The following is a 17728-nucleotide window of genomic DNA, read 5'->3' on the forward strand; positions in this document are numbered from 1 at the left end:
CCATTTGGGAAGCAGCCCGGCGTAGCATGCCTTGTCAAAGTGTGTGTGTCTGCATGCATGTGTGCTCATGCATGCATATGTGTGACTGTGTGTGAAGTTGGCTGGGTGCTGTGTCTCACAAAGCCATGTGATAAAAATCTGGTACATCTTTCTGAAATGTCTGTTTTACTCAAAAAATAAAAATAAAAGAGAGAGAGACAACACAATTTTATATTAAAATACAGATGGCTATAGAATGTAAAAGAACACAAGCTTCACATGGTATGCTAAGATAATGAATGACAACTAGCATTTGGGGGCTGTGGTTCTTATTATGTGCCAGGCACTAATCTAAGAATTTTGTGTGGTAACTAAGCCTCACAACAACAACCATCTGTGTAGGGACCGTTAGCAGACACTGAGAACTTAAGTCACTTGTTCAAGTTGACACAGCTAGTACGTGAAAGAGCATGGGAACACAAAGCATTTCTTTTTTTTTTTTTTTTTTTTTTTTTTTTTTTTTTTTTTTTTTTTTTTTTTTTTGAGACGGAGTCTCGCTCTGTAGCCCAGGCTGGAGTGCAGTGGCCGGATCTCAGCTCACTGCAAGCTCCGCCTCCCGGGTTCACGCCATTCTCCGTCAGCCTCCAGAGTAGCTGGGACTACAGGCGCCCGCCACCTCGCCCGGCTAGTTTTTTGTATTTCTTTAGTAGAGACGGGGTTTCACCGGCGCCAGGATGGTCTCTCCTGACCTCATGATCCGCCCGTCTCGGCCTCCCAAAGTGCTGGGATTACAGGCTTGAGCACCGCGCCCGGCCACAAAGCATTTCATTAGACAAATCTTAGAACGTCTCTACTATCCATTGTTTGTTCAATTAAAAGTTTGTAACAAGGGCCAGGCGCAGTGGCTCACGCCTGTAATCCCAGCAACTTGGGAGACCACGGTGGGTGGATTACTTGAGGTCAGGAGTTCAAGACCAGCCCATCTCTGGTAAAAATACAAAAAATTAGCCAGTCATGGTGATGGGCGCCTGTAATCCCAGCTACTCGGGAGGCTAAGGCAGGAGAATTGCTTGAACCTGGGAGGTGGAGGTTGCAGTAAACTGAGAGTACGCCACTGCACTTCAGCCTGGGCAACAGAGCAAGACACCGCCTCAAAAAAAAAAAAAAAAAAAAAAAAAAAAAAAAAGTTTACAAGTACAGGTGAGGCCGGGCGCGGTGGCTCAAGCCTGTAATCCCAGCACTTTGGGAGGCCGAGACGGGCGGATCACGAGGTCAGGAGATCGAGACCACCCTGGCTAACACGGTGAAACCACGTCTCTACTAAAAAAATACAAAAAACTAGCCGGGCGAGGTGGCGGGCGTCTGTGTTCCCAGCTACTCGGGAGGCTGAGGCAGGAGAATGGCGTAAACCCGGAAGGCAGAGCTTGCAGTAAGCTGAGATCCGGCCATTGCACTCCAGCCTGGGCCACAGAGCCAGACTCCTTCTCAAAAAAAAAAAACAAAAAACAAAAAACAAAAAAAACAAGTACAGGTGAGGTGGTTCATACCTGTAATCCTAGCACTTTGGGAGGCCAAGGCAAGTGGATCACTTCAGCCCAGGAATTTGAGACCAGCCTGGGCAATATGGCAAAACCTTGTCTCCATTAAAAATACAAAAATTAGCTGGGTGTGGCCAGGCACGGTGGCTCACACCTGTAATTCCAGCACTTTGGGAGGCCAAGGCGGGTGGATCACGAGGTCGGGAGATCAAGACCATCCTGGCTAACATAGTGAAACCCCGTCTCTACTAAAAATACAAAAAATTAGCCAGGCATAGTGGCAGGCGCCTGTAGTCCCAGGTGCTGGGGAGGCTGCGGCAGGAGAATGGCGTGAACCCGGGAGGCAGAGCTTGCAGCAAGCCGAGATGGCGCCACTGTACTCCAGCCTGTGCGAAAGAGCGAGACTCCGTCTCAAAAAAAAAAAAAAAAAATTAGCTGGGTGTGACGATGGGTACCTGTAGTCCCAGCAACTTGGGAGGCTGAGGTGGGAGGATCACTTGAGCCTGGAAGGCTGAGGTTGCAGTGAGTTGTGATCATGCCACTGCATTCCAGCCTGGATGACAGAGACACATCCTGTCTCAAATGTAAAAAAAAAAAAATAAAACAAAAAATTGTTTGAAAGTTTACAACAAGATTTATACACAAGGATGAGGATAAGAAGTAGCTGGCTCCAGCCAGGCACGGTGGCTCACGCCTGTAATCCCAGAACTTTGGGAGGGCGAGGCAGGTGGATCACGTGAGGTCAGGAGTTCAAGACTAGCATGGCCAACACAGTGAAACCCCATCTCTACTAAAAATACAAAAATTAGCCTGGCATGATGGTGTCTGCCTTTAATCCCAGCTATTCAGGAGGCTGAAGCACAAGAATCACTTGAATCCGGGAGGCAGAAGTTGCAGCGAGCCAAGATTGCACTACCGCACTCCAGCCTGGGTGACAGAGCAAGACTCTGTCTCAAAACAAAAACAAAAACAAAAACAAAGGCCGGGCATGGTGATTCACACCTGTAATCCCAGCACTCTGGGAGGCCAAGGCAGGTGGATCATGAGGTCAGGAGATTGAGACCATCCTGGCTAACACTGGTGAAACCCCTTCTATACTAAAAAAAAAAAAAATTAGCCGGGTGTGGTGGTGGACACCTGCAGTCCCAGCTACTCGGGAGGCTGAGGCAGGAGAATGGTGTGAACCTGGGAGGCAGAGCTTGCAGTGAGCCAAGATCGCGCCACTGCACTCCAGCCTGGGAGACACAGCGAGACTCTGTCTCAAAAAAAAAAAAAAAAAAAAAAAAAAAAAAAAGTAGCTGGCTTCTCTTTTGCTTCCTGTTCGTGAAATTATAAGGGCTGCCAGTTGGGAGCAGATACTCTACCTCTGTTATCTTATTTAATTCCTACAACAGCCCTATGGGAGAGGTACCATTGAAAGTTTACAGATGAAAACCTGAGGCTCAGGGAGGTGGTGTCATGTAGCTGGTCACACAGCTAAGAGGTGGCAGAGAAGGATTTGAATGCAGGTCTGGTTGATCACGAAGCTGCTGCTCTTACCTACACAGTTACACCAACCCTGGCCTCCAGGTTCTCTGGCCTCTGGGCCACGTTCTTCCTCCCCACAACTCCTGTTCTCTTCAAGAGAGGGTAGTTTCATGAGTGAGCTGGTTCTGGGTCAGGCTGAGCCGGGCGAGGCTCACCACCTCTGAAACGCTGTCCCTTCAGCAGCCAAAAGCACACTTGTCATGAAATAATTACAAATTCCAACAATGAGAAAGTAGTAATTAGACACTGACTGGGAGCTTGAAGATCTGAATTTTTATCCCCAGTTCTGTGAAGGAATCTTTGCCTGAGTCACTTTCCCACTCTGGGACTCAGTTTCTCCATGTGTCAAATGAGTCTAGTAATGCTTCTTGAGTGCCTGCCATGTCCTGGCAGGCTTTTAGGTGCTTTACATTCAGTAAATCCACACACAACTCTGGATAGGGTTCTCACAGTATTACAAGAAGGAGACTGAGGCTGAGAGAGAGGAAGGAGCCTGTACAGGGTGGCAGAGCTTGGGAGTGGAGGTGCAGGACCAGAGCTCTGCTTTTAGTCCCTGCACTGTTTATATTTATTCCTCAAGCCACTGGGCTGCGACGCTGATCAGATACTGCCAGGCTGAGTGAAAGGGCTCTGCTCTACATACAGAGCGCCAATGCTGGACAGGAGTCCTGGGGTGCTGTGACTGGGTTATGCCAACCACATTGCCACCCTGGAAAGATGAAGAAGGAATAAGGCTAGGAATCTGACACCAAGCCCAGCAAACTCTGTGGTGGGAGTCATCTGGAGCCTACCAAGTACAGATGCTTTACATATGTCATCTAATTTAATCATCAATTCAACCATGTGAGGCTCAGAGAGGATATATAACTTACCTGTGACCCGGCTCGGTGGTTCAGACCTGTAATCCCAGCACTTTGGGAAGCCAATGTGGGAGGACTGCTTGAGCCCAGGAGTTCCAGACCAGCCCAGACACCATACAAAAAAGAAAAAAAAAAAAATTAGCCAGGCATGCTGGCGCACATCTGTAGTCCCAGCTACTCAGGAGGCTGAGGTGGAAGGATCACTCGAGCCCAGGAGGTCAAGGCTGCAGTAAGAGCAGTGATCATGCCACTGCACTCCTGCATGGGGAACAGATTGAGACCCTGTCTCAAAAAAACAAAAAGAAAACAAAACTCTTACCTGTGAGAGCACAGCTGGTAAATAACAAAGCTGAGGTTTCAACCAGTGTCTGTATGTTTCCCAGACTCACAGAGAGAAAGTAACAGGATTACTTCTGTGGCTGAAAGAGGCCAACTCTGCAGTACCCATCGGTTTGCACAAAGTTTCAAAACAGCTGCAGACATCCAAAGCACTGGGTAAGGAGGCCATCCTGGAGACTGTGGCTCTGACAGTTACTCCCGGGTGACCTTTAGCAGGTCCCCTGACACCTATGAGCCCTGAGGTGGGTGAAATGGAAGTACCCCCCAACCAGTCCATGTTACCACATAGACTATAAAATGCTGCCCACTAGTGAATGGCCTCTTTTGAAACACTTTCTTGCCGCTCTCTTTGTATATGGAGTTGAACCTGCAGTGGAAAATGTGATTGACAGGGATTAACATCTAGGCCCCTTGGGGCCCACCTGGATGAACCCTCAGTGGAAGCTGGGATCATGAACACTGGATATAGACCCATTATAAGACCAGGTGGCCCCTGGACCTGATGAAGAGAGTCAGGGTGGGTGTGGGGTGGGGAATGGAGCAATATGGTTGTCTGTTCTGATGGTCCTCAATCTCTCATTCTCTTCCCTGCATAACCTACAGTGGCATGTCTTGAAACTCTTTTCTTTTGGAGATGGAATCTCACTCTGTTGCCCAGACTGGAGTGCAGTGGCACAATCTCGGCTCACTGTAACCTCTGCCTCCTGGGTTCTCCTGCTTCAGACTTCTGAGTAGCTGGGATTACAGGCACATGCCACCATGCCCAGCTAATTTCTGTATTGTTAGTAGAGACGAGGTTTCATCATGTTGGCCAGGCTCGTCTTGAACTCCTGACCTCAGGTGATGTGCCCCCCTTGGCCTCCCAAAGTGCTGGCATTACAGGTGTAAGCCACCGCACTCGGCCCTGAAACCCTTTTTTTTTTTTGATGCTAGAAATGGCATAGGCATAGGAGACCAGGCGCGGTGGCTCACACCTATAATCCAGTACTTTGGGAGGCCGAGGCCAGCAGATCATGAGGTCAGGAGATGGAGACCATCCTGGCTAACACGCTGAAACCCCTTCTCTACTAAAAATTTTGTATTTTTAGTAGCCAGGCATGGTGGCAGGCGCCTGTAGTCCCAGCTACTCGGGAGGCTGAGGCAGGAGAATGGCGTGAACCCTGGAGGCAGAGCTTGCAGTGAGCTGAGATCGCGCCTCTGCATTCCAGCCTGGACAACAGTACGAGACTCTGTTAAAAAAAAAAAAAAAGAAAAGAAAAAAAGAAATGGCACAGGCATAGGAAACAAAACAAGATTCAGGAATAACTTGGATCAGTGAGTGGGCAGGTTATTTGGGGGAGTCTGCCGTGCCTTGGGTACCCTCATTGCCACACAAGGCACATTTTTAGCCCCAAACGGACCAATTGCCAGCTGGCCAGCGACCACCTCAACTCCGGGTAATGAGTTCCATATGTTTCCATAAGAGCCCAGCTAAGCTTTTCCCCAGCAGTTCTTACAGTGTTCTCTCCCTCCCCGCCTTCCAACTCGACACTTGGCCACCCTTGTTCCATTTGCTCCTAAGGAGGGTGGCAGGGAGGGGGTTAGGTGGGCAATGACAAGAGACAACGCTTTGGGAAGTCACCCTTCCCTGACTTCATTTTTGCAGATCCTCAAGCTAAGAGGCCTCTTGGCCTCCCCAGGCCTCTGCTGCCCCATCTCTAAAGTGGGAAAAGCAACCCCTACTCAGGGTAGCGAGAGCATCATGAAAAGAGCCTTGGGTAGGAAAGTGGGAGGCTGCTGTTCCAAACCCGACCTGAACACCAACTTGCTGTATCCCTGAGCAGGCTCCTGCTCCTCTCTGGGCTACATTTGTGACGTCTAACGGCCTTTCCTTCCATCCCTGACAGGTTTCAGACTCATAACAAATGACTCAGACAGCGAAGGAAGAACATCGACTTTCCTGGGTGCATCCAGGGTAGGGGTCCCCAGGAAGCCTACCGCCTTCCTACCCTGGCCACCCTCACTCTAAGCCCAGGCTCCCTTTGATGGGACTGGCCCAGTGAGAGTTTCTGCCTTCAACATCGGGCACAAAGTAGAAGCAGGGTGGCAGTGTGGAGAGGAGGCGTCCCCCGATGGAAAGACAGCTCCACAGCTGGGAAAGTGGAGGTTGTGGGGTGGGGGTGCCGGGGGCACCTATGATCATCCCCCAGCCACGGCAGGAGGTGAATATGAGTATATGAGTTCAAGGGACTTCAGATAACTCCTCCCTCCTTATCTGGTTTGTCAAAGATAACCCGCAAGTCCCGGTCTCAAGGTGTCTCACTACCCTGATCCCGACTGCCCACCGACCCTACCCAAAGACAAACGCACTAACCTTGGCCTCTGACACTGCCTACAGATGGACCCCACAGCCTGACTACCCACATTTATCCCAAAAGCCTGCCCCAGGCTGGCGAAACCCCAAATCCGACCACGCTCTGACCCCTGATCTCAGTCACAGACTCCGTGACCTTGCCACCGACTGACCCCTATCAGGAGAACTAATCAGAGAACAATTAAATTGCTCGACTCTGAGCGAAGCACCTCACGGAACACAGGGGCGGAGGTGGGGAACGAGACTCGAGAGGGCAGAGGCTTCCCGGAGGAGCCCAGCGGGCCTGGGGCCACACTCGGAAGGCCGGACTGGCCCTGTGCAGGGCACGTCGCAGGCGCTCGAGGAATGCGAGTTGCCTGAAAGAACGAAGGAAGGAAGGAACCGGGTGCGAACCAGGGCGGCCTCGAGGCTGGGGCAGGAAGCGGGTGGGGGTGTGCCGAGGCTGCAGCGGCCCAAGCGCAGCTGGGGGCAGCGGGAGAGCAGTGGGGTCAGCGACTCCGCTGGGTCGGGGGCCCCCCAGGCCGGGAGGCTGGGAACCGGGAGGCCGCGCTGCTGGCAGAGCGGCGGGGGCGCCGCGAGGCTCCGGATGGGCTGCGAGCCCCGCCCGCAGGCTGCGGAGGGAGCCGGAGCCAGAGCGGAGCCAGAGCTCAGACATCCGGGCGCCAACGAACACCTGCGAGCGGCCCCCAGGGCCCGCGGGGGAGGGGGGGCCCGCCGGGAGGGGAGGGGCGGGGCGGAGGCGGGGCCGGCTCGGCTCCGCTCCGCCCCGCCGGGCTCCGGGCCACGTGGGCCGAGGCTCTGCCCCAGCCCGGGCGCCGCAGAGCCGCCGGTGGGGAGCGGCTGTCTCCGGGGAGGTCCGGGAGTGGGCAGAGGAGAGCCCTTGGAAGCAGCGCTGCGGGAAAGACCGCGGCAGGAGGTTTTCAGGTTTAGCCTGGGGCATAGGGAAGAATGGTGGCCACGAGGGGTGATGAGGCTGGGAAGACAGATAATTGAAGGTTGTCCTGCGTGTCCACAGCTAGAGAGCTATAACTGGCTTTCTGGAAAGGGCACCATTTCTGGTATCACAGGCATGAATTTGAATCCTGGTTTTGTTACTTAGAAGTTGTGTGGCCACCGGCAAGTTACTTCACCTGTTCTGAGCTAGTTTATTTACGAAACAAAGACACCTCCCAAATGTATTTCACAGCCGATGCGATCAGCTCTGAATCTGATCGCATGCGACAATTTGCACAAGACACTCAGCAGTGAATCTTGTAGTTCAGGAAGCCTCGTGGATACTTTATGCGCCTTATGGTTTATCCGAACAACACACCTGGAAGGGAGGTACCGACATCCTCCTTTCACAGATGAGGAGGAGTCCTAGGTCTTTCATTCCACAAGCACTCCCTGGGACAAGCACTCCCTGGGGACCAAGCATATGCCAGTCTCCGGGAATGGCGAGGGAAAAGAGCCAATCTGAAGTGAAGGCAAGAACATGAGCTTTGAAGCTAGAGGAAGCTGAGGTTCCTAAACCCTGCTCTGCCACTTTCTTGCTGTGTGACCTGGATCAAGTTATTCAGCCTTTCTGAGTCTTTTCTATAAACCAGGAATGATACTCATCATGGTGGTTTGTGAAGATTAGAACAAAAATGAAGATAAAATAGTCTGGAACCTGGCAGGCACTTCCATAGGTGATTATGACAGAAGACACTACTATCCTCTCTCTGGGAGTTTTCTGACCTAGGGCCAAATTGCTTTCACTCTCTAATGACTAATGGATTGGCATGCTGGTCTATCTTTTGTCCTGGCCGCCTGAACAGCTCAGTCCTGGGAGTCCTGACAGGCAATTTCCTTGGAATTAGCTTAATAATACCTCGTAGGTGTGTGATGCATTTCAAAGAACTTTCCCACCATTATCTTCTGTCCTGGGAGGCAGCAGGGCACAGGAGAGAGTGGCTCAGAGAGGTGGAGTGCTTGCTCAGGGTCACTCGGCAGATGACCACCGCAGCCCTTTTTAGCCTTCCATGGTACCGAAACTTCCGAGCAGCAGGAGGCAACGTGCTGTGGCAGAAAAGGGTATAAGACATTGAGCTCAATGCCTGGCTCTACTGCAGTTCATGGTGTAATGTGGGGCCTAGCACCTCAGAACCGCTGCCTTAGAATCAGCTTCCTTTACAGATGCAGAAACTGGGGCTCAAGAGAGGCAAAGCCCCTAGCCTGAAGTTATACAGCTAGGAGGTGACACAGCAGGGATTTGTGCCCTTGTATGGCCATCTCTAAAGCCAGCACAGCACACCTAAAAAACAATCGAAGATAGACCCAACCCAGGCTTTGTACTTGGTTTGGTGCAAGGGTTTCTTGCATGAGGACTGAAGTCTGCTATTGCTCTGAGCTCTGTGTGTGTGTATTTTTTGAAGAGTATTCATACCTTCCATCAGATCAGAGTGACCAGGACACAAAACAGGTTAAGAACCACTGCTCAGGCTGGGAGGTTGGTTGGCAATGGCAGAGGTTCTCCTCCTCCCCCATGCCCCTGTTCACCCCAGAAAGCTCACCAGGGTTAAGGCACTAAAGGTGATGACGTGACCTGTTTGTTATGAAATATTGAAGTAATTCATGCCAGGGACCAACACACAGATGAGATCATACCATAAACAGGAATCTCCAGTAAGGCCAGGCACCTGGTGAAGCCCACCTGGGGAGCCACCAGGGGTGTGGGGGAAGGCATGGGTTGGGATCTTGCTCTCTGCTCCACTTCCAGGCCTGGCCTCAAGGAATGGCCAGTCCCCAGCCCTGCTCCTGTTCACCACAGTCAAGTCACTGAAGTCACAGTTCAAATCCCATCTCTACCTCTCAAGGGCTGTGAAACCTAGTTCAGAAGCATTACCCACAGAAGTTCCCTTTCCCCATTTCTGAAATAGGGACAGGGATGCTTACAGAATAGGTTCCCAATGGAGGTGGTGTAGAAATACCAGCAGAAATGAGGACTGTGGAGTCTCTGCCTCACATTCCTTGTTCAGGGTCGGACTCTACAACCACCTAGTGTTAGAGAAGGGATTAGTATCAGTACTTCCCAACCAGCATCCAAATCTTTCTTATCCTTTTCAGGAGAGACCTCCTCTCTTTTTTTTTTCCAATTTTGGAAGCCCGCAAGGAAGCCAGCCCAGAGAGCAAAAAGGAAATGAAACCAGGCCCAGTTATCAGTTTATTCATTTCTGGAATTGGTCTATCAACCACCACCCATGTCTGGGCACCAGGTGAGGCAAACTGAGGCTCTACTCTTACCACATCCCCTGCTAGAAAGACATAGTTTATAGTGACAATAAAGAGGAAAGCTACTGCTAGATCTCAGGGGACATGAAAACTCAGTTCTCAACTTGCCTGAACCCCCAACTTGCTGGGCGAGCTTGCACCAGTCTCTCTGGTTTCCCTTCATCCAGGAAATAACAAGGCAGAGTCCAGATCTCTTCTCTGCACCCATCACTCAATGGCCATGGGACTCCCATCATGAACCCTTCTCTCCCCACCCCATCCCCTCTCAGCTGGGCAGTTTTTCATCTCTCTCTCATGGGAATGAGCAAGTTCACTTTCCCAAAGCTCCCTAAATGCAGCCATGTGAGAGAAAGCATCATTAGTACTTAGTGGAGACGGGTGTCATCATATACACAAGTGTTTAAAAATCGTTTATTATGCAAAATGTTAACTTTTATAAAAAGTTTAATATACATCGCATTGTTACAGAAAGTCACCTTCCTGTAAAAAAAGGTACAAAAACCTATATACTCTATTATAGAGTTCATAAATCAGGGCAACAGAACCTTTCTCCAAGGAGACCAGAAGACCAGCTCTGCCGCCGCCTTGGCATAGTTGGAGAGCAGCCACTCCTTCCACACCTCCAAGCTCTGAAAAGACAGTCCTTAAAACTTGGGGGTGGGGCAAGGGCAGGGTGATGTCGCCCAGCTGGTGGCCAGAGCTAGCTCTGGCTCTTCAGGCCACACAAGTTCACAGTCCTTCGCTCCAGAGCACCAGGTTCAGCCTCCAGGAAGGGGTTTGGTGAAGTGGGCAGGGCGAAGTTGGGGCCCATCCATGCCGTCTGGCTTCCGGCAGGAGAGGTTCCCGGGGTCCCAGGCCGAACGGGCGCCAGCACCTGCGTTCTGGGCGGGGGAGGAAAGAAGACCAAGGAGCAGTCAGTTTCCGCCGAGCGCGCCGAGGCGGGGGCCGTCCGCAGACTGGTCGGCGCCAGGGAGGAAACTTGGTCTCTACCTCCAGCTGATAACTCCGTGCCCCACGCTGCCCCCACCCAGTTGGCGCCAAAGACCACAGGCGGAGCTTGCACTACCCCTCCCACTTGGAACTGACACTAGCTGGGAGGGGGCTGCCGAAGACACAGCTCCCTATACAACTCCGATCAAAGACTTACTATTTAGTCGGACCCGCGTCTACTTTCCCAGACCCTCGGCCACAGCATGAGGGCAGGGGCGACGCGCGTTTAAGGCTGAAACGCACATCACATGGCAACTGACTCTGCCATTCATTTAATGCTACCCTGGGCAAGTCACTTGTCCGTCTCTGGCCTCGATTTCCCTAAACCGAGGGAGTGGCAATCTTTAAAAAGGTCTGCCAACTCCAGAACTGGCCGTTTAAACCTCCCTCTCCAAGGGAGGAGATGCTCACCTGGAGGTGTCAGGACACGGCAGGGTCAGTGGCAGAAGCTCCTTTTGTCGTTGGAGATGACAAGTTCCGGAGAGAGTTCGGCTGTCTGATAAAAGAGAAAAAAAGGGAAGAGTTACACAAGGCAATCTGGCGCTCCAAGGGGCTGGCAGCATCCTTGCCTGAGTGTTCAGCCCTGCTCCGGCTTCCAGGCTTACCTGGATGGGGAGATGAGGGCCGTCCGGGGGTCCTGGGACTGGCTCGGCCAGGACCACCTGCAGGTCGAGGATGTAGTCGATGACGCGCTGTAGGATTTCCACCTGGCTAAGCTGAGTGCCTCTCGGGACTCCAGGTACCAGTTCCCGCAGGCGGGAGTAGCAGTGGTTCATGTCGTCCAGCAGGCTCAGCGGCTCCTCGGCTGCCGGGCCCTTGCCTCGGCCCCGGGCGATGGCCAGACTGCGTTCAGACAGACAGCACACTGCCTCGTAGCAGCCGCGCACCGGGCTCAGCGCCTTCATTGCTGGGGAGTGAGTCCAGAGGTGCCCAAAAGGGGAAGAAAACCCAAAGAAATCCCCTCACAGCGGCTTGCAATACGCAGACGCTCGCGGCCGCCGGCACTTATAGAGCCCGCCTCGAAGGCACGCCCCTTTATTCAAAACGGCCCGCCTCGGCCACGCCCCTGCCGGCCCTGGGCGTTCACAGACCGCTTAAATTGCAAACAGGCTTCCTCCGGCTGGTCTGACGCCGAAGACCGCGGAGCCGCGGATTCAAAGAATGAGGAAGCGCTGATACTGGGGCGAGGCGGGCCTCTTCGCCAGCAAGGATTTAAAAATCACTCAAAACCATTAACTTCAAGAATTTGCTTTTTCCTGGCAGCGCCCCAGATATTTGAGCTTCCCTGCCCCCTGCCAGTCCGCCTTTAGCCCAACACTGGTTCGAACCCACAGCTCCTCCGAGGTCATAAATCCCTGAACAGCAAAGAAGCTCCCCCCTCCCTTTTTTTAAGCAAAAGATTTTTCAAGGGAAACTTGTAAGGAATTAGTGCCGCCTTGTTCCCCAATTTGCTGTTCGTCTGACCTCCAGACTCACTGGCGTCAGGAATTATCTTGTGACCAGAGGGAAAAAAAATTAATTGCGGTGAAGCTGAGGTTACAATGAAGAAAACAGATTTGCGCTAGGCGCTGAGATTGCAGAAGGAGGAGGGAAAGGGGGTTTGAGCAAAGAACACTATTTATTTGAGCAACAGGGGAAAAGAAGAAAGCCTGAGCCCATGCTTTTTGCATGGGGAAAAAAGGAGCCTGGACCTTCTGCCCTGTGAACTCCATAACGAACCAAATATATGCACAGTTGTGCTTGGTGAGTTCAATTAGAATTTTAGACAAGGTTTTAAATGTGGAGGCACAGATGGGACAATTCCTATATAAACCTTTTTAAGAGCCCCCCATTGGGTCAGCAAATTTGTTAACTTCCCCTCTCCTTACTTTCCACACACCTCTGTGCAGAAAACAATGGTAATTTCATTGCTCTATTGTCTATCCCTTTCTCCTATGGAAGGGCAGGCCACCTGGACTTGATTATTCTTAGCCCTGCTGAAGTAGCTCCAGCTCCATCTGAAAGACCAGGAAAGGAACCAGAGGGCCGGCAAACTAAGTCCTGTATTGCAACAGGACACTGTGCTCAGTATTCTTTCTTTGCTTGTCTTCTTGTCACCTCCTTAGACATTTGGGAACCTGCACTTCCAAGATGCTGCTTTCCATTTTGGAAATGACCCAGTGGGATTCCAATAGCTACTTTCCTAATGAACCATTGGTGAATATATATGGACTCCCTCCACATAAAACAGTGGTTCCTGCTTTCAAGCACCCCACAATTTGGGGAGAGAAGATTAACACAGAAAACAAGAGTTCAATAGTGTGTGGCACTGATTAACAGGACAAGGGGAGCTCAGAGCCAAAGAGAGTCTCAAAACAGTTAAAAAGGACACTGGGAATTGAGAGCCCTGGGTTCATAGTGCTAGCCCTGACAATAATTTGTCATGTAATCTTGAACAAGCCCAGGTACCCTGGCTTTAATTGCCTTGTGAGTAAAATAGAAGATGGTGCTGAGTGATTATTTTAAATCCTTTCCAACTGCAGAAGTCCAAGACTGTGTGAATTTGGATAGGTAGGTGAAGGCTGCTGAGGGACCCAAGGAGGGCATTTAAGACACATCCAATGTTACACTACAAGTAATAGCAGAGCCAGTCTTGAAGCCTTGTTCTTTTTCATCAAACCACAGGGCTCTGTGGCCCAAGAAAGATTCCTTCCTGGAATGTTTTTTTCAAGGACAGGCTCTTTAGTATAAGAAAAGAGGAAGAAAATAACCTGTGAGTGGGCCAGTCAGTCTTTATATGCTACAGCAGTCAAGTGCCAGCTATTTGATCAGGAAAGGCAAAATAGTGGTTGTAGGAACTCCTGAATAACCAAGAGAAGACCCTTCTTTTCCTATCTTGCAGACTTCTGTGACAAAATGGTCAAGTCCAGGGGGTTCTAGAAAAATCATGGTCCAGGCAGATTTCTGTGCAAATGTCCATTCTTCTTCTAAACTAATTGTGTGAACTTCGGCTAAGTTATCCCTGGGTGCTTCTATTTTCCCATCTATAAAATGGAACTAATTGGGTCTACTCATTCATTCATTTGATAATTATTGAATGCTTTTTCTTTGCAAAGCACCTGATGTGCTCACTCCATCTGATCTTAAGTCTTCTTACTGCCTGGGGGGCCCAGCATGGGCCAGTTGTGTGGAAGGTGCTCAGTCTACCCAGGTTCTCCTTCCTTCTTTTCCTTCCTCCACTACTACAGCTGATGCCTCAGGCTTGTATAGTGGTTTAGGTTTGCAAAGCACTTTCACATTTATTATTTCCCAGGATGCTTCCAGGCTGAAATGCCCATGGGCTGTGTGACATAAGGCAGAAGGATGCTGTGGGATTAGCAAGCAAAATTCAGTTCTGTGCATGCAATAATTTGCAGTGTGCCCTTGGACGAATTTCCTCCCTTCCTGGGCTTCATTTTCTCTTAAAAAAAAAAAAAGAAAGAAAGAAAGAAAAAAAAAGATAGTGGGTAGGAGGAGGCTGGGAGGAAGCAAGTGACCTTTAAGGGTCTTCTCTAGACGAAGATTCTAATTGTGAAAGAAGCAGGTTATGGTTAGGAACCCTGAATAGAGTTTAAACCCAAGAGACTTCTTTTTCCCCACAGCAGACTGGACAGGCTAGCTCAGGCCTTCTGCAACTTGTTTAGCGGTGGTGGGGCCTCAGCCTCTTATTCCAAATGCCTCTGAACTTTCTGTTCCCAGTTCTGCTCCTTTTACCAGCTTTTTCCCCCCTCTTGCATTTTTTATTTTTATGAAAGGATGTCATTAAGGCTTTTGTCTGCGCTGTTTTTGTTTCAGAACTTTTCTCACAATCCTATTTTTTGTTGAGGAATCCGCTCCTTTGCCCAGCTGTGGGTCCCGGTCCCACAGCTGTGTTGATCTAAGACTCAGCCCCAGACAGCCTGGCGCCAGGGTGGGACGTCATGCGTTCACACAGGGATGCGTGTCCCAGGCAACCTTTCCTCGGGCAGTCACCGGCCGGCGACTGCCTCCCCCACCAATGAGCGCGGGACACCCGAGAGAGGGGCGGGGTCTGCACCGCCCCAACCGCGAGCGGCTTGTGAATTGCAGATGCTGAGAACTTGATAATGTTCCTTCAATTGGGGCCCTTTAAAGTCTTTTTTTTCTTTCTCTTCTAGTTATTTCTTTTCTTTTGCCTATTCCCTTTCTTTCCACCTTCTTCCTTTATCTACATATGTGTATAATTTTTTTCTTCTTTTTTCTAACTATCTCCTCCCAGTGTCAGGAATCATTTTGTAAGCATTTCCAGGAACTGAATCTTCCTCTGCCAAAATTAAAAAAAAAAAAAAGAAAAGAAAAGAAAAAAAAATTCAATGTGCTCTCTGATTTTTTTTTTTTTTGAAGAGTTGGCAGAACTCTTTAAGTTATACTGTTTTGTATTTTAAAAAATTTTAAGTGCTGGTAGTGGGATCCCTGAATTATTGATTTCAAAATCAAAGTAATGATGGCAAGGATTGCAGATGTCTTTTTGTCTAAACTGAGCCTCTATTTATTATCTATCTATTGATCGATCATCTTTTCCCCATTTATGTTCTAGACATGGGGATCATGGGGACCTCAGAAACTTGCTCAAGTTTACTTGGGATGTCAGTAGCTGGCCTGTGGCCAGAATCCAGACCTCCTCTCATTTGACTCTGTGTCCACTCTGCCTTCTCTTTGTTTTTTCTTCTTTTCTCTTCTTTTTTTTGAGACGGAGTCTCACTCTGTCGCCCAGGATGGAGTGCAGTGGAGTGATCTCGGCTCACTGCAACCTCCACCTCCTGGGTTCAAACGATTCTTCTGCCTCAGTCTCCCGTGTAGCTGGGACTACAGGCACAAGCCACCACACCTGGCTAAGTTTTGTATTTTTAGTAGAGACAGGGTTTCACCATATTGGTCAGGCTGGTCTCGAACTCCTGACCTCATGATCTACCCAACTCCATCTCCCAAAGTGCTGGGATTACAGGTGTGAGCCACTGCGCCCTGCCTGTCCCCCTAACTCTTAATAGCATTAGGATGGTCTGCTGTGGTCTCAGAACATTCCCAAATGCCACATTTCATAATATGTACCTCCTTGCTCATAAGTGCCTAGAAGGTGTGGTGAGGACTTTGCAGTCACACACATAGAGCATCCCTTCTCCTTCTCCCCTCAGAGAGTCTGGAGCCCAAAGTATTGCTTGAGATTCAGGTGATACAAGGAAAGCACAGGGATTCAGAATCAAGACCAGGCTCAATCCTTGCCCAGACTACTACTACCTTCACTCTGCCTCAGCTGTCTCTTCTGTTAAATTAGGAGGAAAATACCATCCATCTACCTCGTAGCTGGGAGAGTCAAAGGGGACAAGGGATAGAAAATGGTGTGGGAACCAATTAGTTATTTTTATCTGCTATAATGTGATGTAGCCCCTGTTGAGTGGGATAGGTGGTACCAGGTGAGTTGAATGGTTCCTGCTGAGGCTGTTGTCAGGAATGTGAGGAGCATCAGGATCTAAGGCATGAGTCCTTACAGGGGTGGGGATTTCAAAGTCCTCCAGGATGAGCTACTCTCTAGCTCAGGAGCACTCAGCGCCACCACCACTATCATCATTCATTGAGTTCTGTTTGCCAAGTCTTGCTTGCCTTCTCACACATTTTCCCATTGATCCCTCTTATAGACAAAGAGACAGTGGCTCAGAAAGGTGAATGTGCTTGCCCAAGGTCACATAGCTAGATAAGTGGCAGGTCCAAGATTTGCACCCAGGTCTGCCCGTCTCCCAAAGCCTGTATCCTCCTGCACCTATGCTTTTCCTTCTGCCCTCACAAAGGAACTCCTGGGAAGGTAGCTTGGGCCTGAGAGGGTTTTATTCTACCAGATAGAGAAAAGTAAAGGCAGATCCATTAGGTAGGGAGACAGACACTGAAGTGCTGGGGTACTAAGGAAAAACATTGTTTTCTATGCAGAGAGACTCAGAAAGCATTGGAATTTGTTGGAAATCTAAAGCTTTTCCTCCCTCAAAGACCTTCCTCCTGTCCATACTTACGTTTTAGGAGATGTTTATTTTTTATTTTATTTTATTTATTTATTTATTTTTTTTGAGACGGAGTCTCGCTCTGTCACCCAGGCTGGAGTGCAGTGGCCGGATCTCAGCTCACTGCAAGCTCCGCCTCCCGGGTTCATGCCATTCTCCTGCCTCAGCCTCCCGAGTAGCTGGGACTACAGGCGCCTGCCACCTCGCCCGGCTAAGTTTTTTTGTATTTTTAGTAGAGACGGGGTTTCACTGTGTTAGCCAGGATGGTCTCGATCTCCTGACCTCGTGATCCGCCCGTCTCGGCCTCCCAAAGTGCTGGGATTACAGGCTTGAGCCACCGCGCCCGGCCTATTTTTTATTTTATTTTATTTTTTTGAGACAGAGTCTCACTCTGTCGCCCAGGCTGGAGTGCAATGGCACAATCTCCGCTCACTGCAATCTCCGCCTCCTGGGTTCTAAGCTATTCTCCTGCCTCATCCTCCAGAGTAGCTGGGATTACAGGCGCAAGCCACCACTCCCAGGCTAACTCCAGGCTGGTCTCAAATTCCTGAAAAGTGATCCACCCACCTTGGCCTCCCAAAGTGCTGGGATTTCAGGTGAGAGCCACTGTGCCCAGCCAGATTATTCTTAAAGTAACTACTCCTGTTTTTAGGAGTCAGCTTTAGAGTTGAGCTCTCTCTTCTAACCCAAAGTCAGCCTAGCTTCAATCAGCCACACCACCCTGAAATTAACTTACCCCTTACTTCAGTAGGTAGGCAGTAACTATAGAATGCCCACAGACCATCTGGGATTGAGGGCTGAACACCCACAGGGAAACAGGAAGGAAATTTATTTTCTGAGGGACTGTCATGTGTTCAAGGTTTCATA

General features: G+C 50.1%; 3 protein-coding genes across 3 annotated transcripts in view; 2 read left to right on the forward strand and 1 right to left on the reverse strand.

The window, feature by feature from the left end:
• The window catches only part of RPL11 (ribosomal protein L11), a 197138-nt gene that overhangs the window by 44183 nt on the left and 135227 nt on the right, over positions 1–17728 (forward strand). The window lies entirely within an intron of this gene.
• Positions 1–17728, forward strand: part of LYPLA2 (lysophospholipase 2) — a 293162-nt gene that overhangs the window by 42432 nt on the left and 233002 nt on the right. The window lies entirely within an intron of this gene.
• On the reverse strand, positions 10246–12157 carry ID3 (inhibitor of DNA binding 3). The gene is made up of 3 exons (XM_050793602.1): positions 11444–12157; positions 11250–11334; positions 10246–10729 (listed from the first exon to the last, which is right to left on the reverse strand). Exons 1-2 carry the CDS (start codon positions 11741–11743, stop codon positions 11275–11277), a joined length of 360 nt encoding a protein of 119 aa, XP_050649559.1. The 5' UTR covers positions 11744–12157; the 3' UTR covers positions 10246–10729; positions 11250–11274.

The sequence above is a fragment of the Macaca thibetana genome, chromosome 1 (genome assembly GCF_024542745.1).
Source record: "Macaca thibetana thibetana isolate TM-01 chromosome 1, ASM2454274v1, whole genome shotgun sequence".
NCBI classification, from domain to species: Eukaryota; Metazoa; Chordata; class Mammalia; order Primates; family Cercopithecidae; genus Macaca; species Macaca thibetana.